At 35.2% G+C, this 20,852-nt stretch overlaps 1 protein-coding gene across 1 annotated transcript; it reads right to left on the bottom strand.

Moving 5' to 3' along the window:
* Positions 1-19,495: 19,495 nt before the first annotated feature.
* Positions 19,496-19,978, bottom strand: LOC121235369. The gene has a single exon (XM_041131719.1). The coding sequence runs from the start codon at positions 19,976-19,978 to the stop codon at positions 19,496-19,498; it is 483 nt and encodes a 160-aa protein (XP_040987653.1).
* Positions 19,979-20,852: the final 874 nt, after the last annotated feature.

The raw sequence follows: 20,852 nt of genomic DNA, 5'->3' as shown, positions 1-20,852 counted from the left end.
ACCTTAATACAACATCCAATAAATTCCAATGATCAAAAGCCCTTACAATAATATGTGCCAACTGCAATCAACTCCTATGCTCCAACTTCTAAACCTTCATTGAATTCTACTATTGGAAACCTAATAGCCACTTCCAATGTTAACCATCAGTAAAAGATTTTGCACAACCAAATGATTAATCTCTAATTACAAGTATCTTCTCAAAATTGAAGTCACCATTAATTCTTCAAATCAGCACAATTTGAACTCCTGACTACAACAAAAATACCACGCTTCTGCTGTGCACTCTGATATTCGCCACATGCATAAAACTTACGTCCTCATGAAACTAACACCATCGAGTACAAGGTGGCTCCATTCCTACTAACCAAAACTCTTATCACAATTTGGTAGAAAAATACTCTCTCTCCCAAAACCACGAGTTATAACTCAAATTCCTCAATTAACTCCAGCTGCTTTGATCAAAATCAAATTCCATAAAATACACCCATGATCATTGACAGAAAATCAATATCAAACAACCTCAACATCTCAAATTGAAAATAAGCAACTTCAACCCAAAATACATTCATCTCATCTACAATAAGAAGCATACTTTAAAAGACTCAATTCCAACCTAGCGAACCAAAAAGAGTGCCTAGAGACTTCTACCTAACAACCTAAACCCGAAAGCTCATCATCTACATTTTGAACATCTGATCTAGCGGTGACTAAACTCACTACGAACCACCATTGACTACACGAAAACATTATCAAAACCTTCTTGGTAACTCACCCACCTATTTCTACTCCTATAAGCTAGCATTAACACGACTAGTTCCTTCAATAGCATTTCACTATTTAAACCTTAATGCAAGCCATACTGCTTAAATATTCAATCTATCAAAAGCCATTGCAAAGCATCCAAGGATCCTATTGCTTTATTAACCCACATACTTGATCATATTATCCACCGTTGATGCCTAAGCTTCAACTTCGAAGATCTTTTCATACACCATACATGATGTCCCAACAATCTCTCTTCAAGTTAAATAACAATGTCCTTAATTCAACCAATTGGATGCTCAATCTCCAAAAGTAAATATAGCCTCAAGATAAAAATGAAAATAAAAATAAAAAATACCTAAGTAACCTCCAGTCACAATTGATTCCTGAAAATAATCACAATAACTATTATCAACCATGATTCCATTAAGTAACCCACTTGACTACACACTTCGATCAACTCACCAAAAATTCCAAGCCAAGGTCTCCTGAATTAGTACTATTGTGTCGACTCATCTTCAACACTTACCAAAGTTACTTTCTCCAAACCAAAATAAGACTATAACCTATACCCTCCGAAATGCGTACACACCATTTCTACGCATCAATCTCATGCACCTCAGCCAAAACCAATAATCCTCCAAACGTGCAAGTGATCATCCTTACCATTTCCATTACTAGACCTATATCCTCGAAATCAGCAAAAATCATTTCCTAAATCCGCACCATCTATTTTTCTTAAAATTTAATATGGATTAAATCATTAACTTGTCACTGTAACACCAAGCTAAAAATAATTATTTAACCAAATTAGATCAACATCTTCAATCCTCAGAAAATAAACAAACTAGATCATTACCTTCCATCTCCAAGAAAATTCTCGCCTGAAAAAAATATTCTCATATCAGTAACTCAACTCTCATCAATCCTATTTTAATTCAGCCCTTCAACTCTGCAATTCTAAAACCTTAACCCAGATATAAATCATTTCCTGAAATCCTCAAGATCGATGATCTTAAATCTAAAACATTCGCTTTATAAAACTTGTAAATTCTAAAACCCCAAATGTTATTAAATTGCTTATCGAGGTCGGCAAGATCAAAAACTTTTAATCTAAGTAATCCCTTAATTGCTTGTTGAACCTACCAGCTTAAATCCCATTAACTTATTTCCTAAAAACTATGGGGCCACAAACCTTAGATGAACTTCTCATAAATCTAACATTGACATTCGTTGAACTTACAACCTCCTACCCATAGACTCACTACATAAATTCTACAGAACCTAAAACCTCAATTATTCTAAGCAATTAAAAACTATTCCCCTCCTTAGCAGCAACTTGAGTACCTAATCCAAAGAGTTCACCCAGACCCTGATGTTCGAGCCTTGATATTAAAACAACCAATCACCAAGAGTTCAGGCCTACTATACCAATGTTTAAGCCTAACAATGGCATTCTCAGTCGTACCATCTTCCTGTCATAACATAACTCTTAACCCGCCTTTCAATTTTGAACAAAACAAAATAAAATAAAATTCCATAAATAAAATAACATACGACAAAATGCATAAAACCAATGAAGTAGTTCACAATAAAATAAATAAAATAATAAAATAATCCGCCATAAAATAAAACAATTAAATTAAAATGGCATACAATAAAATAAAAAAACACCAAAATTATTATACAATAAAATAAATAAACAACATAATTATTATACAATAAAATAAATAAACAACAAAATTATTATACAATAAAATAAATAAAGCCAATAAAACCATACTCAACCAAAAGTAAACACTAATTAAAGCAATAAAATAAAATAAATCAAATAACATCAATTAACATAAAATAAAATAGCAATAAACTCATAATATAAAATAAATAACTTAACTTACACCGCTTAAACAAAAATTTTATTATTTTAAAATAATAAAAAATAATTTTCTGGTACTATCCTAAGGGACATGTGGTTTTACCCAGAGCCGAACTGCTCTGATACCACCTGTGGCGCCCACGACCCCCATGTAAGGAGACACGGGAATCGAGACACCAGAATGGTGACAACACGGTCACACATTTCAACGAAGTGCCAGTGTGTGTACATGCAATAGTGTACAAATAAATAACGCAGCGGATAGTCAACTAAGTACCACAATTTATTTACAATCAAACATTAGTAAAAATTTAAATAGCAGTTATACAGTCATCCATAAAAATATATTACAATACTTTTCAAATAAACAAACGAGTGATCCCAGATCACTCCTCAGGCGGAGCCGTCTCCTCAGGCTCGCCCTCCTCCTCCTCATCTGCATCAAAATCTGCGTTACCACAAAATGGTATCGAAGGTAAGTATGACCCAAAATAACAACGTAATATAAAATGCATTAAATGCAACTAACATGCATGCACATGAAAAATATGCATTTTACTCAACACATTATTTTTCCCGAAAATAATTATTTCAACACACGCCAAAATCCCATTTTGGCCCAAAATATCCGTAAAACATTTTCCCAGAAAATGATTTACCCAAAAATTCAACTCGCACTATTTTCCCAGAAAATAGTGCATTAATTCCATATGCACCATGCATTAATTCCATATGCACCATGGCCTCCCCTATGGACCATCTGCACGTCCTGGCTTCGTAGCGGTGCTCAGTTCCGCGCTCGGCGCGTACATGGCCAAGCACCCACACTACGCAACGAGCGATGCCTAGTTCCGCACCCAGCGCGTACATGGCCAGACATCTTCTAGTCCCCGCCAGCAGAAGGACCACGGAGTCGGCACGAGACCATCTCGTCCGATCCCATTGTCGCCCGGCGACAACCCAGGGGACGTTACTCAGTATATTCCGCTCCCGAGTAACCAGAGGAGCTCCATCGAGTTAATGCCCCATCTCGGCTTGGGGTCGTGATACACACGCACCCAAAAATAATATCACATAAAATCACAGCCTTTCAAATCACACATGAGCATGAATGCAATGCATGAAAACCCAGTTTTCTTTACAAACATGATTATGCATGAAATAATGGTATGAACATGCACCAACACTGATCTAACATCCATCAAAATCAATCCCAACAAATCCAATCAAAACAACCCATCAACAACCAAACCAATTAAACCAAACCAACCAAACAACTCCAATCACAAATCCATCCGACCCCCGAACTCCTCGGACTCAGTCCGGCATGCAAAAAAATACAGGAAAATGGGTTAGTGCAAAAATACATTTAAATTACGAAAGTTCTTTGGAGAAATACTTAGAGCGCTATATAGCAATTTTCGAAGGATCACGAAGTTGAAAAAAGGCGACGTCTGAGCAACACCACAGTGTAAAATACACTGTGGCCGTGGGTCACAATAACCAACTTTTCAACGGGTGCAAACGAAGACTCAAGATTGATAGGGTAAGGCCTAGGGAGGTCGGTGAAGCTAGTGGTGGCGGTGGTTGGCCGTGGGTGGCGGCGCAAGGGGTGTTTTTAGGCCAAATATACCTAAAACGAAAATGGAGTTGGATGTGCTTCACCGGTGACGGATCGGAGGTGGGGTTGGGTCCATTGGGTTGCTAGGAGGTCGAGGATGAAGTGGTATGAAGATGGTGGCCAATGGTGGTGTGACGGCGGCGTTGGAGCGAAAGTGACGCCGTGGCTTTGAAGGGCTACTGGTGGTTAACGGCGGCGCGAATGGAGGTGAGGTTGGTTGGGTAAGGTCGCCGGCAGCTGGGGAACCAAATGGGGTGGGCGGTGACGGTCGCGGCGGTGCGACGGAGGTGGGCTGGGCGGACGAAAAAATGCATGGGGGAGAGGGAGGGGGAGCAGTTCGCGCGGGAGAAAGGGCCGAAGGAGAAATAAGGAAGAAAAGAAAAGAAAGAGAAAAGAAAAGGAGGAAAGAAAAATAGAGGGAAAAGAAATTAGGTCCAATCCTCATAACTTGGGTCACAAAAATGATCGAACGAAAATGATTTCAAAACCTTAAGTTAAATAAAATAATTTAAACGCAATGGTAAAGTGAAACTAAAATAATTAAATCCAACAGTAATTAATTTAGAATAAAGAGATTTTAAACGCATAACAATAATTAATAATAAGAAAGCACCTCAAAATAATTTTTACAAAATTAAAAATCATAAAAATAACCCAAATAAAATTTAATAATTATAAAATAAGAGAATAAATTTTCGAATAAATAAAAATAATCCTTCAGTAAAAATACACTAAAATACGGGGTGTTACACTTAAGATATCTTACATTCCGCTTTGATCAAACTTTATGAAATTGTGCAAATACTTCATTTATGACTCTTGTAAGTCACATCTTATCTAAGCTAAGGTGACAGACATTATTTAAGTTTATCTTGAATGCTCCCAAAGCATCAAGTTGTTTATTTGCTTGCTTTTCAATTGCCAAAGCAATCAATTTGTCTCATCTTGCTCGCTATTAAAGCGCCAAGGTGATCATCCATATGGAGTAGATTGATCTTTGTCTAATGACATCATTATAATGCATACTTTTTACTTAGTATCAATTAACTTATAATATGAGATAAAAAAATAATCTCACTGATGTAATAGATACTATCAGTGTCAAATGTACAATAAGGTTAATAAGGTATCCTTAATATAACATATATCAAATCTGATAAAGCCTCACACTCCTAACATGAGTTCGAAATTTTTTTTTACTAGCAATCTTAGTAAGAGGATTGGCTACCATCTTGCTAGTAGAGATATGTTGTAGGATCACCTCACCTCGCGCAACAACATCCAGAATATAGTAAAATCAAATATCTATGTGTTTGGTTCTGCTATGGTATTTGAGATTTTTGGCATATGCCAAAGCATTCATATATTAACAGCTTCATCTGCTAGAGTTGTAACCTCTAAGCACTGAAAAAAATCTCCTCAACCAAACAGCTGCTTGTACATCTGTTAAACAAGCAATGCATTCTAACTCCATCATGGACAAAACAATGAATAATTCTTTCTTGCTACACCAAGAAACAACTTTCCCACTAAGTATCAATGTGTAACCCGTTGTGAATTTATACTCATCTTTATCACTAGCCCTATTAGCATTGTTATAACCCTTCAGTCTCATGTCACCATCCTGATAGCAATGAATGTGATTTGTTGTCTCATGAAGGTATAAAAAATCATCTTAACTGCTTGTCAATGAACAAGTCCTATGTTACTCTAATAAACAACTAATCAATCCAAATGCAAAGAAAATGTCAAGTTGTGTTCACAATATAGCGTACACCAAACTTCTAATTGCACTTCTATAAGGAATTCTAGTCATCTATTTCTTTTCCTCATCACTCTTAAGGCAATATTCTAGACTCAATGTATAAACCTTCTCACTTGGAGTGTCTATGTATTTTGAGTTGTTCATACAGAATCTTTTTAGAACCTTCCTAACATAAGTTTCTTGAGACAAACTAAGAAGTTTCTTACAACGATCTCTTAAAATTTTAACTCTAAGCATATGATTTGCTTCACCCATATCCTTCATTTCAAAAGTAGAGGACAACCAATTTTTTGTGGTTTCAATTATCTCCATATAACTCCCAACTAATAAAATACCATCCGCGTACAAAGATAAAATCAGAAAAACTTCTCTTGTAATTTTGACACACATAATGGTTTTCTTCTTGCATCTCAAACCCAATTGAAGTAATGATCTCATGAAATCTGAAGTACCATTGTCTAAACGATTGTTTAAGACCATAAATAGAACATTTTAGCTAGCATACTTTGCACTCTTGTCCCTCATGTTCAAAACCAATAGGTTGATCCACATATATATATATATATATCTCTTTGTCTAGTCCTCCATTGAGAAATGCAGTTTTCACATTCATTTAAAATTGTTCCAAATCTACATGTGCAATTATACCTAAAATGAGACGAATGAAAGCAAAATTCACAACAGGGAAGAATTTTTTTTTCATGATCTATACCCTTTCTTTAGGTATAACCTTTCGCCATAAGATGAAATTTATACTTATCAATTGATCTATCTACCTAATACTTAATTTTTAAAATCTATTTGCTTCTAATATATTTGCGCCTAGGTGGAAGATAAACTAACTCACAAACTTGGTTTCTTTGGCATAAGGCTCATCTCAAATAACAGATAACCATTTATCTAAAGTAGGTGAACTTAGTGTTTCCTTATAAAAAACAGGCTCATCAAGGTCACACAGAGCACACATGAAAGATTCACCTTTAATCTTAAAACGACGATGAGGAATGGTTCCACTTTCACACTGAGACTCTTGTAAGTCACTTTCTAGTGGTAGACTTCCACTAGGATGCAAGTTACTCCCACTACGTTTTGCAATTATAGGATGAGATAATTCTTTACCCTTGCCAAACATGGTGTAACTCCCTTAAGTTATTACAACTCAAAATGCTTAAGATCTTTTTTTGCTTCACCATTATTTGGAAAATCATGATCAATAAATATGACATCGCGTGACTTTATCTTCGTCATTCCTTTGTTAGAATGTTCACCATACATTACATATTCCTTTGAGCACTTTGAAAATCTTATGAAGATATACTTATTTGCTCTAGGGCCAAGTTTTCTATATTTATGAGAAGTGATGTGAACATAACCTACAGAAATCCAAGGTCACAAATGTTTCAAATTTGGCTTTAGACCATTCCATATTTCGTATGGGGTTGAGGGAACGAACTTAGAAGGCCCACTGTTCAAAATTTAAGCAGCAACTACAAGAGCATACCAAAATGATATTGGCAGGTTAGCTTGCATCATCATTGATTGAACCATTTCCAATATGATATGATTCATCCTTTTAGCAATATCTTTTTTTGTGGTGTGCCAGGAATTGTAAATTGCTTGCTTATCCTATTTTTCTTACATAGTTTCTGAAACTCTATAGACAAGTACTTACAGCCCCGATCAGTTCACATAATTTTTAAATTTCTTTTTTCTTTTTATTCTCAACCTCAGCCACAAAACACTTGAAGTAGTCTAATGCTTTAAAGCTATAGTAGATCATATAGACATAACAGAAACATGAGTAGTCATTTATAAAAGTGAGAAAATAAGAGGCGTCATGGCATGCCTTGACATTCATAGGTCTATAAATATTAGAATGGGCTAGCTCTAATTAATAATATGCCCTAGGAGTATTTCCAAAGGGCTTCCTATAGGCTTTCCCAACTAAACAAGGCTCACGCACATGTAGGCATATATTAGTGAGAGACCCCAATAGTCATTTTCTAGCTAGTCTAGCCATTCTATCTTTTCCCATGTGGCCTAATCTAGCATACCGTCTCAATGAATATAAACAATATCATCATCATTTCAAGCCATAAAAGAAAATGAGGAATTATCTAAATCCAACATAAAGAAACTATTCGAAAAAAAAACCATGCCCATACAAAACCTTATCCAAATAAAAGTCTAGCTGTGGGCCATCAAATTGTAAAGTAAAATCAAGTTTCAACATAAAAATAACTGAATATAGATTACATTAAATACCAGTTCATAAGACACATTATGGAGAAGTAACAAGCACCCCAGATACTTTTTTGAGTTGGTAGGTACCAACTCCAAGTACTTCCTCTTGATTTCCGTTACCCAATATAACATATTGCCTGCTAGCTGGCATTCTTCTATATATCAAGGAAAGTATTAATGTTTTCATTGTGCGTCAAAACCAGCTCCATTTGCCCCCATGTTGACTCGGGCAAAGATTGTATCACAACATTAACTTGCTGCTCATTAGTGAGATTATTGTCTACCACCTTTAGATCATGAATCAAGGTAGACATCGACCTCAAATGCTCAATCATGGTATGTTTAGGATTTGTAACATACTGCTCAAATCTCGAAGTAAGAGCATGAAGCCTAGTTGCTGATATCCCTCGTTAGGTAATTTTCAACTGTCCCACATATCTTGGGGAGTTTGGCACCTCTCACACTCCCCCCATGACATAATTATGTATGCTACTAAGGATGGTAAAGAGTGCGCACGGATTGTTTTTAGCTCAAAACTGATAGGTTTTCATATTACGATGATGTTGGGAAGCATTACTTTTCTCATGTTGTATCATAATGTGAGATATATTTTCTAGGACCTCTTTATTCATTAAGTAGATATTCGATTTTCTTATGCCACATATCGTGGTCTTATCTAGTTTCTCTCCTTTAGTTATAAGGTTAACACTTCTGGCCAAGTTATCACTACATTTATTGTGCGAGATTGACATTATCACATATTTAATTTTATTCTAAAATCTAATTAGACTATAAGATTCTTTCCTATATAGAGAGATAAAAAATCTCGCAATAAAACAGTAACCATCTCTTACTAAATAAGTTAAAATACCAAATCTAATTAATTCCGAATAAAATTATAGAGGAGTCTTAAAAACATTTATAACTCATGCACATATAATTCATTCATCATATATGAAAAAACCATGATTGTTGCACTAAACACATTGCGCATAGGCTCCACCCAAAGTCTCATTGGTAATTTAATGCATCATATTAGGGTGACCTTAAATTATATCGATAGACATGAAACACGTCTTATTACATGGACTCAATAATAAAATTACATTCCCAATATTACATTTTGAAAGAAATTCTTACTACAAATATTTTATAAAAATAAATAATTAAGTAAATAGGGATGCCACATTATACTTATAAGTTATACCTTACCCATCCACATAAAACTAAATATATACATTACACATGAGCACAACAAATTACCAATGCCAACTCTATCAATTCTAACAAAAAAATATTAATGAATTTAAGCATCCAATCATAATAGTATGCATGATTGTTTAGGATAGAGGGCCTACATTCTCAACTAATGAGAGAGAGTTTAATAGGTCATCAAATCTTGCTACACATTCAATATGTACATGCATTTAACAATAACAATTCAATACATGCGTATACAAATTTAATAGAATTCAAGTAATTTGTATAAATATTCATGTAACTAGAGAAATTGGACTTAAGGAAGTATGACACACGTCGCAAATAGCATTTTATTATCATCATATTTTAAGCCTTTTACCTAAAACTAATTAATAAATAATATTTTCGGGACTTGGATTAAACAAACAATGATATGCATGAACTATAAGAAAACTGTTGAACCCAAGGTTTCAAGTTTTATATAATTATATATCTATATATGGGTTTTGATGATAACAAATGAATTCAAGTATAAAGAAGTCTGAAACTCAAGTTGTCTACACAATGAAGTCAAGCACATTAGCAAATCAAGCATGAGCAAGAAAGGGAACAAGCACACAAATAAAGCTCTTAGAGTAATTTTGTACATCTATTGAAAAATTCAAAATTGGATTAAGGCTAAAAAAGAATATTTTCTCATAAAGCATTAAATTGTATTTACCACATGTGCATGATAAATTTGAATTATTAAAAGTTTGAATTTTGAATTTTTGAAAGATGATTGATTGCCATCTTTCACATATGCATGACATAATTAAAAGTTTGAATTTTGAAAATTTGAAAGAAAATTGATTGGCATCTTTCACATGTGTATGTTTTGTTTAAAAATTTTGAAAAGTGATTCATGCTCTTTTTAACATATGCAAAAGGTAGATGATTTTGTTTGAAAAATTTAAAAAATAAATAATGCTTTTTTTTTTTTTTTTTTTTTTTTTTTTATATGCGAAAAGTAGGGCTGAGCAACAATCTAAAAATTTGACTCCGCTTCTCGGAGTCGGAGTAAAAATCTAAAAATTCGACTCCACTTCTTGGAGTCGGAGTCGGAATTTTTTTAACCAAAAAAGTCGGAGTCAGAGTTAGAGGTGGTGATGTACCGACTCCGACTCCGCTCCAACTCTGACTCGGACTCCAATATTGTACATATTTTATAAAAATATATGTATTTTTTTATATATTAATCATATATATTTTATATAACTATAACTTATACAGTTAATTTAATTTAATAATATACTAGTCTAAGCAAATTATTATAAAATAATATGCTTATACTCTAATATAAATTGACCAAATTGACTAATACTAGTTTAGTATATGTAAACACTATACTATTAAATATTACTATCATGTAACACTAATGTATAATAACAACTAATGTATAAACACTAATGTGTAATAACATGTAATACTAATTATATAATAACTAATTATAATAACATTTAATACTAATGTATTATGTATAAACACAAATATATAAATTTATAATAACATGTAATACTAATATATAATAACTAAAGTATAATAACATGTACTAGTAATGTATAATAATCAATGTATAATAACATGTAATACTAATGTATAAACATTGACATATAATAAGATATAATACTAATGTGTAATAACATTAATTTGTATAATGATTTATTTTTGTAATTTTGGTTATGTTTTAATAAAATTAAAATTGAATTAAAAAAAAGAGAAATCTGGAAGCCCAAATCCAATTAGTGAGAGCCCAAGATTTTCAATTTGAAATATCAAATAGGTTAAGAAAAAAAACCCAATAAAAAATCCCAAATCCGCCTCTGCTCCGACAAGTCGGAGTTAGAGTCGGATCGGAGGCTATGTGAATCAGAGTCGGAGTCAAAGGTAGAGCACTCTGACTCTGACATTGTCGGTGCTAAGCCCTAGCGAAAAGTAGAAGATTTGATTTGAAAAATTTGAAAAGTGAATGATATTGTCTTTGGCAATTGCAAAAAAAAGAAACTTTTATTTGAATATTCTGAAAAGTGAGTAGTGCTTTTTTTTTACATGTGAATCTTTTTAAATTTGAAAAAGAAATCTCATATACTTATAAATAGCTCAATAGATATATTCAAATTTACAACATGAGCATACATATATCAATTGCAAGTTCTGCAATATTCAATTAAAGATTTCAATCTCTCTTTTTTAAGCATTGAGCTTTAACCCTTGTTCATTTTGAGAGATATATAGTTTGCACTGTATTGTTTTTATTTCACTCATTGAGGAGTGCTTTCTGATAACCTACCCACTATTAGCTCTTGTATCAGTAAAAGGGTGTGTATAACCCTTGTGCGTGTAGAAGTTGTTCTACACAGGGAATAGTTAAATCACCACGTGCAAGGTGATTGCAAGTGTTGAGGGTATTTTACACGGATTCTTTGTAGCGGTATTGCTCAAAGATGTAATAGGCTTTTATCTCCACCTGAAGGAGGTTGAATAGTGAATTCGGGAATTCTCAAGGGTAGCTTGAGGTGAGGACGTAGGCAGTGGGACTGAACCTCGTTAAAATACTGAGTATACTTCTCTTTTACCCTTACTCTTTATATTTCCTGTTGCTTCGTATTTTATTCATATTTTATATTGTGTATTTGGTTTATAATTGTTAATTTTTAAATACAACCCAATTCAACCCCCCTTGTGTTAGTCATCTGGGCAACAATTAGTATCAGAGCAAGGGCTCTTTTATAATATTAACTATCTTTTGAGTTGAGATCTTATGGCTAACATTGTAGCTACCTTAAGTGAAAGTCAATCCAGTAGTCGGCCTCCACTATTTTGTGGAGACAATTACACATTCTGGAAAGTTAGAATGAAAATATTCCTTCAGGCTCAAGGTCGAGAAATTTAGAAATGCGTTGTAATTAGAACTTATATCTCAACAAAAGTTATTGATGGAGTAAAGGTAAAAAAGGAAGAAGAAGAGTTTGATCGTGAAGATGAGATAATTCTAACATTGAATTCAATGAATATAAATTTCTTATATAATGCTCTTGATGGGAATGAGTTCAATCGAACAATGACTTGCAAGACGGCAAAGGAAATTTGGAATAACTTGGAAGTAACTTATGACAGACCTTCACAAGTCAAGGAATAAAAAATTTGTATTCTTACTCATGAATATGAAATGTTTAAAATGAATGATGATGAATCTATTTCTACTATGTACACATGTTTTACTAACATTATAAATAGCTTGACAGCTTTTGGTAAGCTTTATTCCAGCTTGGAGATAGTAAGAACAATTCTCAAGTCTCTGCCAAAACGTTGGGAATCAAAAGTGGCGGCAATTATTGAAGCTAGAGATCTTAAGAAACTTGAAGTAAATGAACTCATCGGGTCAATTACCACCCATGAGTACACATTTAAAAGAGGAGAAGAAGAAGGAAAGTTAAAGAAGAGCTCGACACTTAAAATTGTTCCTCATGAAAGCGAAAGTGATGAAGATGAGGAAGCTGATGACAAAGATGAAGAAGTTGCGATGATAACAAGGAGAATTAAGAGATTCTTAAAGAGAAAAATAATCGGCTTCGGCGTTGTAAAGCTCATATGGAAGGAGATAAAGAATTGGTAGAGGCAGTGTGGTTATCTGTGAGAAGTTGGCTTGTAACAGTTGTAGATGGCGTGAAGGGGGCTTTGTCCTATACAGATCAGAAATTACTCGAAGAGTTACAGGTGAGAACAAAGAAACCACAGAGTAGAACTCCTCGCAAGGTGGTCTGGGCGAAACCTCCGGTAGGTTGGTTGAAGCTAAATGTTGATGGTTCTTGTAGAGGGAATCCGGGTTCGTGTGGGGGTGGGGGTATTATCCGAGATTCATATGGTAATATGAAGGCAGCTTTTTCTAAAAAATTTGAACCGGGTACAAATAATGGAGTGGAGTTAAGGGTGATTATTAGTGGTGTTTGGCTTTGCAAAGAGATGGGATATCAGAATATTTGTATTGAAAGTGATTCGGAATTGGTGGTGAGTTGGCTAACTTCGGGAGTTTGTACTTCATGGTATTTATGGGATTTTTGAGAATTACTAGAGGAGGAGTTAGTTGGCCTTTGTGTCTCGTTTAAACACCAGTTTAGAGAAGGGAATTAGGTGGCGGATTTTTTGACTCGTCTAGGAGAGAGAGGCAACACGAGGAGGTATTTTGTAGGTGATGATTTGCCGAGTAAATTGAGAGGTCTAGTTAGGATGGACAAGCTTATCATTCCTAGTCTTCGGCTGTAATTTTGGTTGAGGTTTTGGGTTTGGTGTCTGGTGGTTTGTGAGTTTTGGTAGTGTGGTCCTTTTGTTATTTTATTTGATTTATATGTATGGGAGGTTATTTATTTGTTTTGGGTGATATTTGTTATGGTATTCCTCCGCCACAAGTGAGGGCTTTTAATAAAAGTGGGAGGAGGTCACTCGTGGACATGTGACCTTTTCTCTTTATAAAAAAAAAAAAAAAAAGAAATCCTTCAAAAAGTTTTCCAAGAAAGATACAGGTACAAATGACTCTTTAACTTATTACAAATGCAATAAGCTTGGACATATCAAGGCCGATTGTCCTCTATTGAAGAAAGATCGAAACAAGGGCAAGAAAGCAATGAAAGTTACATGAAATGATGATTCAAGTAGCTCATATAGCGAGGTAAGCAATGAAGAATCGACAAATCTTTGTGTTATGGCTAAAGATGACCTTAAGGTAACAAATCTTGACAATATTGAAAATCCTTCGTATGAGGAATTACAAAATATTTTAGAAGATGCATATGAGAAACTTGAGAAATTGGGTATGAAATATACTACTTTGAAAAAGAAAAATTCTTTTTTAACAAATAAGATCAATGTTTTAAGAAAAGAAAATATTGTTTCGAAAGATGAAAATTATGAGTTGAAGAAGAAACTGACTGATTTACAAAAGATTGTTGAAAACTTTACAAATGGAAAAAAAGATTTTGAAAAACTTCTTGGTAGTCAAAGATGTGTTTTTGACCAGGTAGGCTTGGGATACATGCCAAGACAAAAATAAAAACCTTACAAAAACTTCTTTGATAATTTTTCTAAATCAAAGTCAAGTATTCAAAATTCTTTTCATAAAAATAAAATTTTCAAAGAAATATACTATTACAATCACTCAAGTTCTTCATATGTGTCACATGTTATCTGCAATTTTTATAATAGAAATGTTCATAATTATTATGTTTGTTCCATTAGAAGAAAACATATAATGACTATTAGGGCCACATGGGTACCAAAAAATCTTGTTTATTCTAATACTAATAAATGAAAGACCCAAAGAACTTAGGTAACAATAAAAATCATTTTAATTATTTTTGTAGGTATGCATGAAGTCCTCCATAAGTAAAAGCTAGTGATTTTTAGATAGTGGATTTTCAAGACACATGACGGGAGACAAGACTAAGTTCATTGATCTTACATCTAAAGAAGAAGGTGTTCTTATTTCACTTATTGATGAGTGTTTTCTGATAACCTACCTACTATTAGCTATTGCATCAGCAAAATGGTGTGTATAACCCTTGTGCGTGTAGATTGTGTTTGTACACATGAAATAGTTGAACCATCACGTAAAAAGTGATTACAAGTGTAGAAGGTGTTCTACACAGTTTCTTTGTAGCGGTACTGCTTAAAGGTGTAATAGGTTTCTATCTCTACCTGAAGAAGGTTGAATAGTAGATTCGGGAATCCTCAAGGGGTAGCTTGAGGTGAGGACGTAGGCAGTGGGGCTGAACCTCATTAAAATACTGGATTTGCTTCTCTTTTACCCTTGCTCTTTATATTTCCTGCTGCTTCGTATTTTGTTCATATTTTATAGTGTATTTGGTTTATAATTGTTAATTTTTAAATATAATCCAATTCACTCCCTCTTATATTAGTCATCTGGAAACAAAAACCCAAGCTCACACTTGCCAACGGTGTTGCATAATGGCCATGGAAAGCCATCGCACTCTCTTACATGTGTCTCCTACGCATGTGGGTTTTGTTTTACATTAGGAAATAACATTGTCTCTTTTACACGCACCGTTGTGAGAGTGCATGTCACATCCACAATTTCCAGCATTATTTTATGTAAAAAGACAAAATCTCTTCATCCTAATGTGCATGTGTGTTCATACTGTAAGGAAAAATGGACCAAAAAGCAAGGTTGGATCACATTCTCCAAGATTGAGAGTGGGGCTTACCAAAACGACATTGTTCATCGTCTTCTTGGTTAGCCCATTTGTATTTTTTTTTTCCTGATTTCAACCACTCATTTTAAGTTGGCCATAACTTACGCATCTTAAGTCTAAATCAAGCGAATTATATGTCAATTAAAGATTATGAACTCAACTTTTTATGTAACACCCGGACCCAATCAAGCCATTTTTTTTAAATATATTTTTAGATTAGTGGAATTATTTTTAGAAATTGAGTCGTGACCGATTACTCAAGAAAAAGATCAAGACCCAAGCCCACACCCATGTCTTTTAAACCATTAAAAACAACTGAGTTTATAATTTCTTTTTTCGCCGCAACGCACGATTGCACTCCCATGCACGTATGCCTCTATTCTCCTCAGCTTTAGGGTTTTGTTTTTGTTCTATTTCAATAACCTATTTTCACACGTTAACTTCGCAGTTCACACGTTTTTTTTTTCTTTCCATCTATTTTCTCCCTTATATTCCTCACGTCCGTGGCTTGCATGTTTCTTCATCTCGGTGTTTCCTTAGGGTTTCCATCACATATATATATATATATATATATGTATATATCCACTTTATATGCTTTCACGCACTGTTGCCTAGGGCTTCATCTCTTTTTCCCTGTTGCATGAAGAAACTCTCAGATTAGGGTTGCCGCAACCTGCCTTATTGCACCTCCACAACACTTTAACTCCCTCTCGTTCACTGTTGTCAGCACGTTCACATCCAACTGCCAGCCTTGGGTTGCCACCATGAACCACCCCCACTGCCCAACCTCTTCCCCTCCGTAGCCCACTTCTCCTCCTCACTATGAGCCCTCCCCCTCAGTGCAGCCGTGCAATCCCCAACCACTGGCCAAGCCCATAACGCAACACGTTTTTTTTTTTCGTGACGCCGCTGCCCTGCCACACGAAGTCATAGCCAGCAACTCCTCCATGCAAATAGCGCACCACCCTTCAGCCCGTCCTCACCACCACGGAAAGCCAACCACCGTCGTCTAGCCTTTGAAGGAAAAACACCCACGACATACTCTGTTTTTGACCCCCTAAATAGAGGAAGTAGTTTTCCCCATCATGTGCAACTAACCTGCCACCCTACGTCGCCAGCCTCCTCCTCGGCATCACCGTCGCACAGGGTGCTTCGCCGGGCGCTGCACTCCATCCAGGTCCATCACTCTCCTCTCTAAGCTTCCACCGAACTCATCCACTCTCCTCTCTGTCTATTTCTGTCTCTCTCTCTTTTTCTACGTGAGGCTTCTCTCTCTCTCTCTCACCACTCTCTCTCTCGTCCATTGCACAGCTGCCGAGTTCACCACCTCCCACTGCACCCAGTGCCGCACACCTTCCCTCACGGTAAGTTTCTGTTTCCTTCCGCACGCCGTGGCCCTCGCTCTCTCGCTCTCCATTTTCTCTTTCTCTCGTGCTTAGCCTAGCTTGACAGCATCTCTGCCGCACTCCTGCTCTCCAGCCGCGTCGTCGCTGCCTACCCAGTCCAGCCGTCGCACGCTGCTGCGTGATTTCTTCTTGCGTAAGCTCCTGCCATGCAAAGTTCTTTTTCACGCTGGTTATGTTTTTGTTTTCAAAGAATTATATGAAATTACATTTGTACCCTTTACTGATTGTTGTATTGATGTGCTTTTAAACTTTTATTATGTATTAATACTCTCTAATTTATTTATGTTTTACAGAAACCTTTTAAGTAAATTAAATTAGTATTAAGCAAGGTTTTCTTTCAAAGAGTGAACAATAATGTTGTGTTTATTATTATGATCTTGTTTATTATAGTTTTAGCTTTTTAATTTTTAAAATATTTTGGTATAATATATTAGCTAAAATTAAATTGTTTGGCATTTTGAGGAAATTTCTGAAAAACTAAGAAGTCCAGATAAGCAGGGTTCCTATGTTAGATTTTGCATAAAAATAAAATGGGCTGAGGTTGATTTATGAAAAATATGCATGTTTGGTTATAAAAAGAAACTTGAACTTCCTCAGTTATTTGTTCTGCATTACTCATAAGATTCTGTTTAAGAATAAATTATTTTCTGGCATGACTAGTGTAGACATGATCTATTTTGGCATTTTATTTCTGAACTGTGCAAAAGAGAGCGAATATGAAATTTTGTGCATAAATTATGTTTTTGTGATTTAATTATGTTCAGTTCTGAATATGTTCTATACTCTGATATGATATGATGTGATTTCTGAAAACATCTAGCATAACATTTTGTTTCTGTTTCTGTTCCGTTCTGACCTAACCACGGGTGTAAAACTGTGGCCTCTGTTCGGGTTGGTACCAACTTTTCTGTTTCTGGTGCACATACTTTGGAAACAAAGTGGTTTTCTACGTGGTCTTTCCTATGTGCACACTTGGGGCTCCGAGAATGAATAAGGGGAAGATTCACATTCTGTTTCTGTTCGGTTAGCTACCGGGGTTTGCACAACCCTATCACGGGGGTTAAACATGGTATCTGTTTTGATATGATAAGATAAGATGTGATGTTTCAGTTTATATTATGTCAAAGGGATTTTGATTAAGAATATTTTTGAACTTTCGCTCTGATATTTTTGATAGCATGTTTCAACGCTGCATTTTGAAAACAAATACTCTGATTTTGCATTCTGAAAGAAAATATTTTGTTCTGCATTTTGAACTCTATAAATGCTCATGTTTACACACTAGTATATATCCTCTGCTTACTGAGTTGTTGATAACTCACCCCTTATCTCCAAATACTTTTCAGATAATTTTGATGGTTCAGCTGGAGAATAAGAGTAGGAAATTTTAGCAAGGTGTGATGATCGTAGTGGAATAAGTGCTTGAGGGTACAAGTGCTTATTTGAGAGTCGTAGTTAGTAAATTAATTTGTTTTCGGTTATTTTGATTTGATGAGTTAATGATATTTTCGAGTTTTTGGAGAGCTTTTAATTTATGTTATTGGGAATTTTTTTGTTGTCCCCATGAAGGAACATAGATATTTGGATTGTTTAAATGGATTAACATTTTATGGAGTTTTCTGGATTTTATAGTTGTGTTATTGAAGTTGATATTAAGTATTATGAGCTAACTCTCCGAACCTTCGGGATCAGGGCGTTACATTCTAACTATAACATACGGTTGGTTAAAATCAGGCTTAAAGTGTCGGTTGTAATATTAATTTTAAAATTAGGGTTTTGGCTTTCTCCCTCTACATGCAATGAAACTTTACCAAATTTAAGGGACATGTTTCTGACATAATGAGGAATGTTTCCATGTAGAAGATTTGATCTTTTTTTTTTTTTTTGAATAAACCTCAAACTTTCATATATAACTTTCCTGCATACATCTTCTATCAAAGTCCATACTATTTACAATAAAATCTGGAACAATTTCTATCCAAACTTTTTCCTCAACTATGTGTAAGGCAGCCTTTGCCAAATTGTGTGCAACTGTATTCATTTCTTTGTAATCAAATTGTAATAACCAACTCTTCCTATGACTCAAAACATTCATAATATCATCAATTAAAGAACCAATGTAAGATAAATTTTCTTCATCACCCTTCACTGCCATTATAACAACCTTGGCATCTCCTTCAAAGATAGCATTCTAGATATTGAGATCATTGGACAACTGTAGAGCCTTCCACAGAGCTTGACACTCTGCAATTTCTGGTGACAACTCATTCCTCCTGCTATCGCAAGCTGCAAGCAAGGCCTTTCCATTTTCATCTCTAATTATCTCCCCCATCCCCATTCTCCTCTCCTTTCCATCCAAAGATGCATCCCAATTTACCTTAACAAATTTGCTGCAGGTCGAATCCACCTTGTCTTGTTTACTGGCACTACACTCTGCTGAACTTCATTGTTCATTCCTTTGTTTGCCTGTTTGAAAGCCTCCAGTGTCTCAATGGATGTTGATATCAACGTTTTTGGGCATGTGAGTCTCTTTTCAAACACTAAAATGTTCCTTCTCAACCACACTTTCCTTAGATGTACAGCTTTCTCCTCAAGTTTAAACTTATCCAATCCTCCCATCAACCTCTCCCACAAACCCAGAAAATCTCCACCTTCCATTTTCCACTTCGAAACTCCAATCAAGCCATTTTTCCAAACATCATTTGCTGCTGGACACTCCCACAACACATGTATAACTGACTCTTCCTCTTTTAAACAAACTGGGTAGAAAGGGTCCTCAACAACCTTTCTCTGAAAAAGGTTCTTTTTTGTAGGAAGTAGCTCATTTGTTGCCTTCCATAGAAACAACTTCACCATATTAGAAACTTCTAGCCCCCAAATGCTCTTCCATTTGTTGTCACTCTGTTGATCTATGGATGTTTCCCCTTTACACCTTCTTCTTTTATTGAGTAGTAGATAGTATGCATTGCTCACAATAAAAGTCCCTTTCTTTGTTGGCCCCCATATTGCCTTATTTTCATTCAATCCTCTGCTAAGTGGTATGCTCATAATCTATTTTGCCTCTTCTTTCTCAAAAATGGCATTAACCAGTGCCTCATTCCACTCTTTTTTGTTCTTTACCATGAGATATGCTACCTTTGAGTCTGAACTGAGAAGGAAGATGGGGTGTTCAACCATTTATGGCCCCAAATTTGGATCTTCTTACCATCTCCAACCCTACACCTTATTCCTTCCTTAACTAATTCTCTTGCACTCCATAAGCTTCTCCAAATTAGAGAAGGTTTGGGCCCTAGCTTAACATCCAGAAAACTAGTATTCTTAAAATACTTTTCTCTAAAAACCACTGCAGCCAAAGAGTTAGGGGACTGAATGAGTCTCCAGCCTTGTTTAACTAGGAGAGCTAGGTTAAAACAGTCCAAATCCCTAAATCCCAAATCCCTCTTCACATTCTGTCCTACCGTTTTATCCCATTTCGTCCATTGAATTCCCCTCTCCTTTTGGTGTTTCCCCCACCAAAATTTTGAGAACATGGTGTTGATTTCACTGCACAACCTCATAGGCAACTTAAAGAGATTCGTGGTGTAGGTGGGTATGGCCTGCAACACAGCTTTTATCATCAATTCTTTCCCAGCTTGGGATAAAAAATTATTCTTCCAACTTGTAATCTTCTTCCATATTTTTTCTTTCAGTATTCTAAATGTATTGTATTTAGATCTTCCTACAATGGTTG

This window comes from Juglans microcarpa x Juglans regia, chromosome 6D, assembly GCF_004785595.1.
Source record: "Juglans microcarpa x Juglans regia isolate MS1-56 chromosome 6D, Jm3101_v1.0, whole genome shotgun sequence".
Lineage (NCBI taxonomy): Eukaryota > Viridiplantae > Streptophyta > Magnoliopsida > Fagales > Juglandaceae > Juglans > Juglans microcarpa x Juglans regia.
This window is presented reverse-complemented; position numbering and strand designations above follow the sequence as displayed.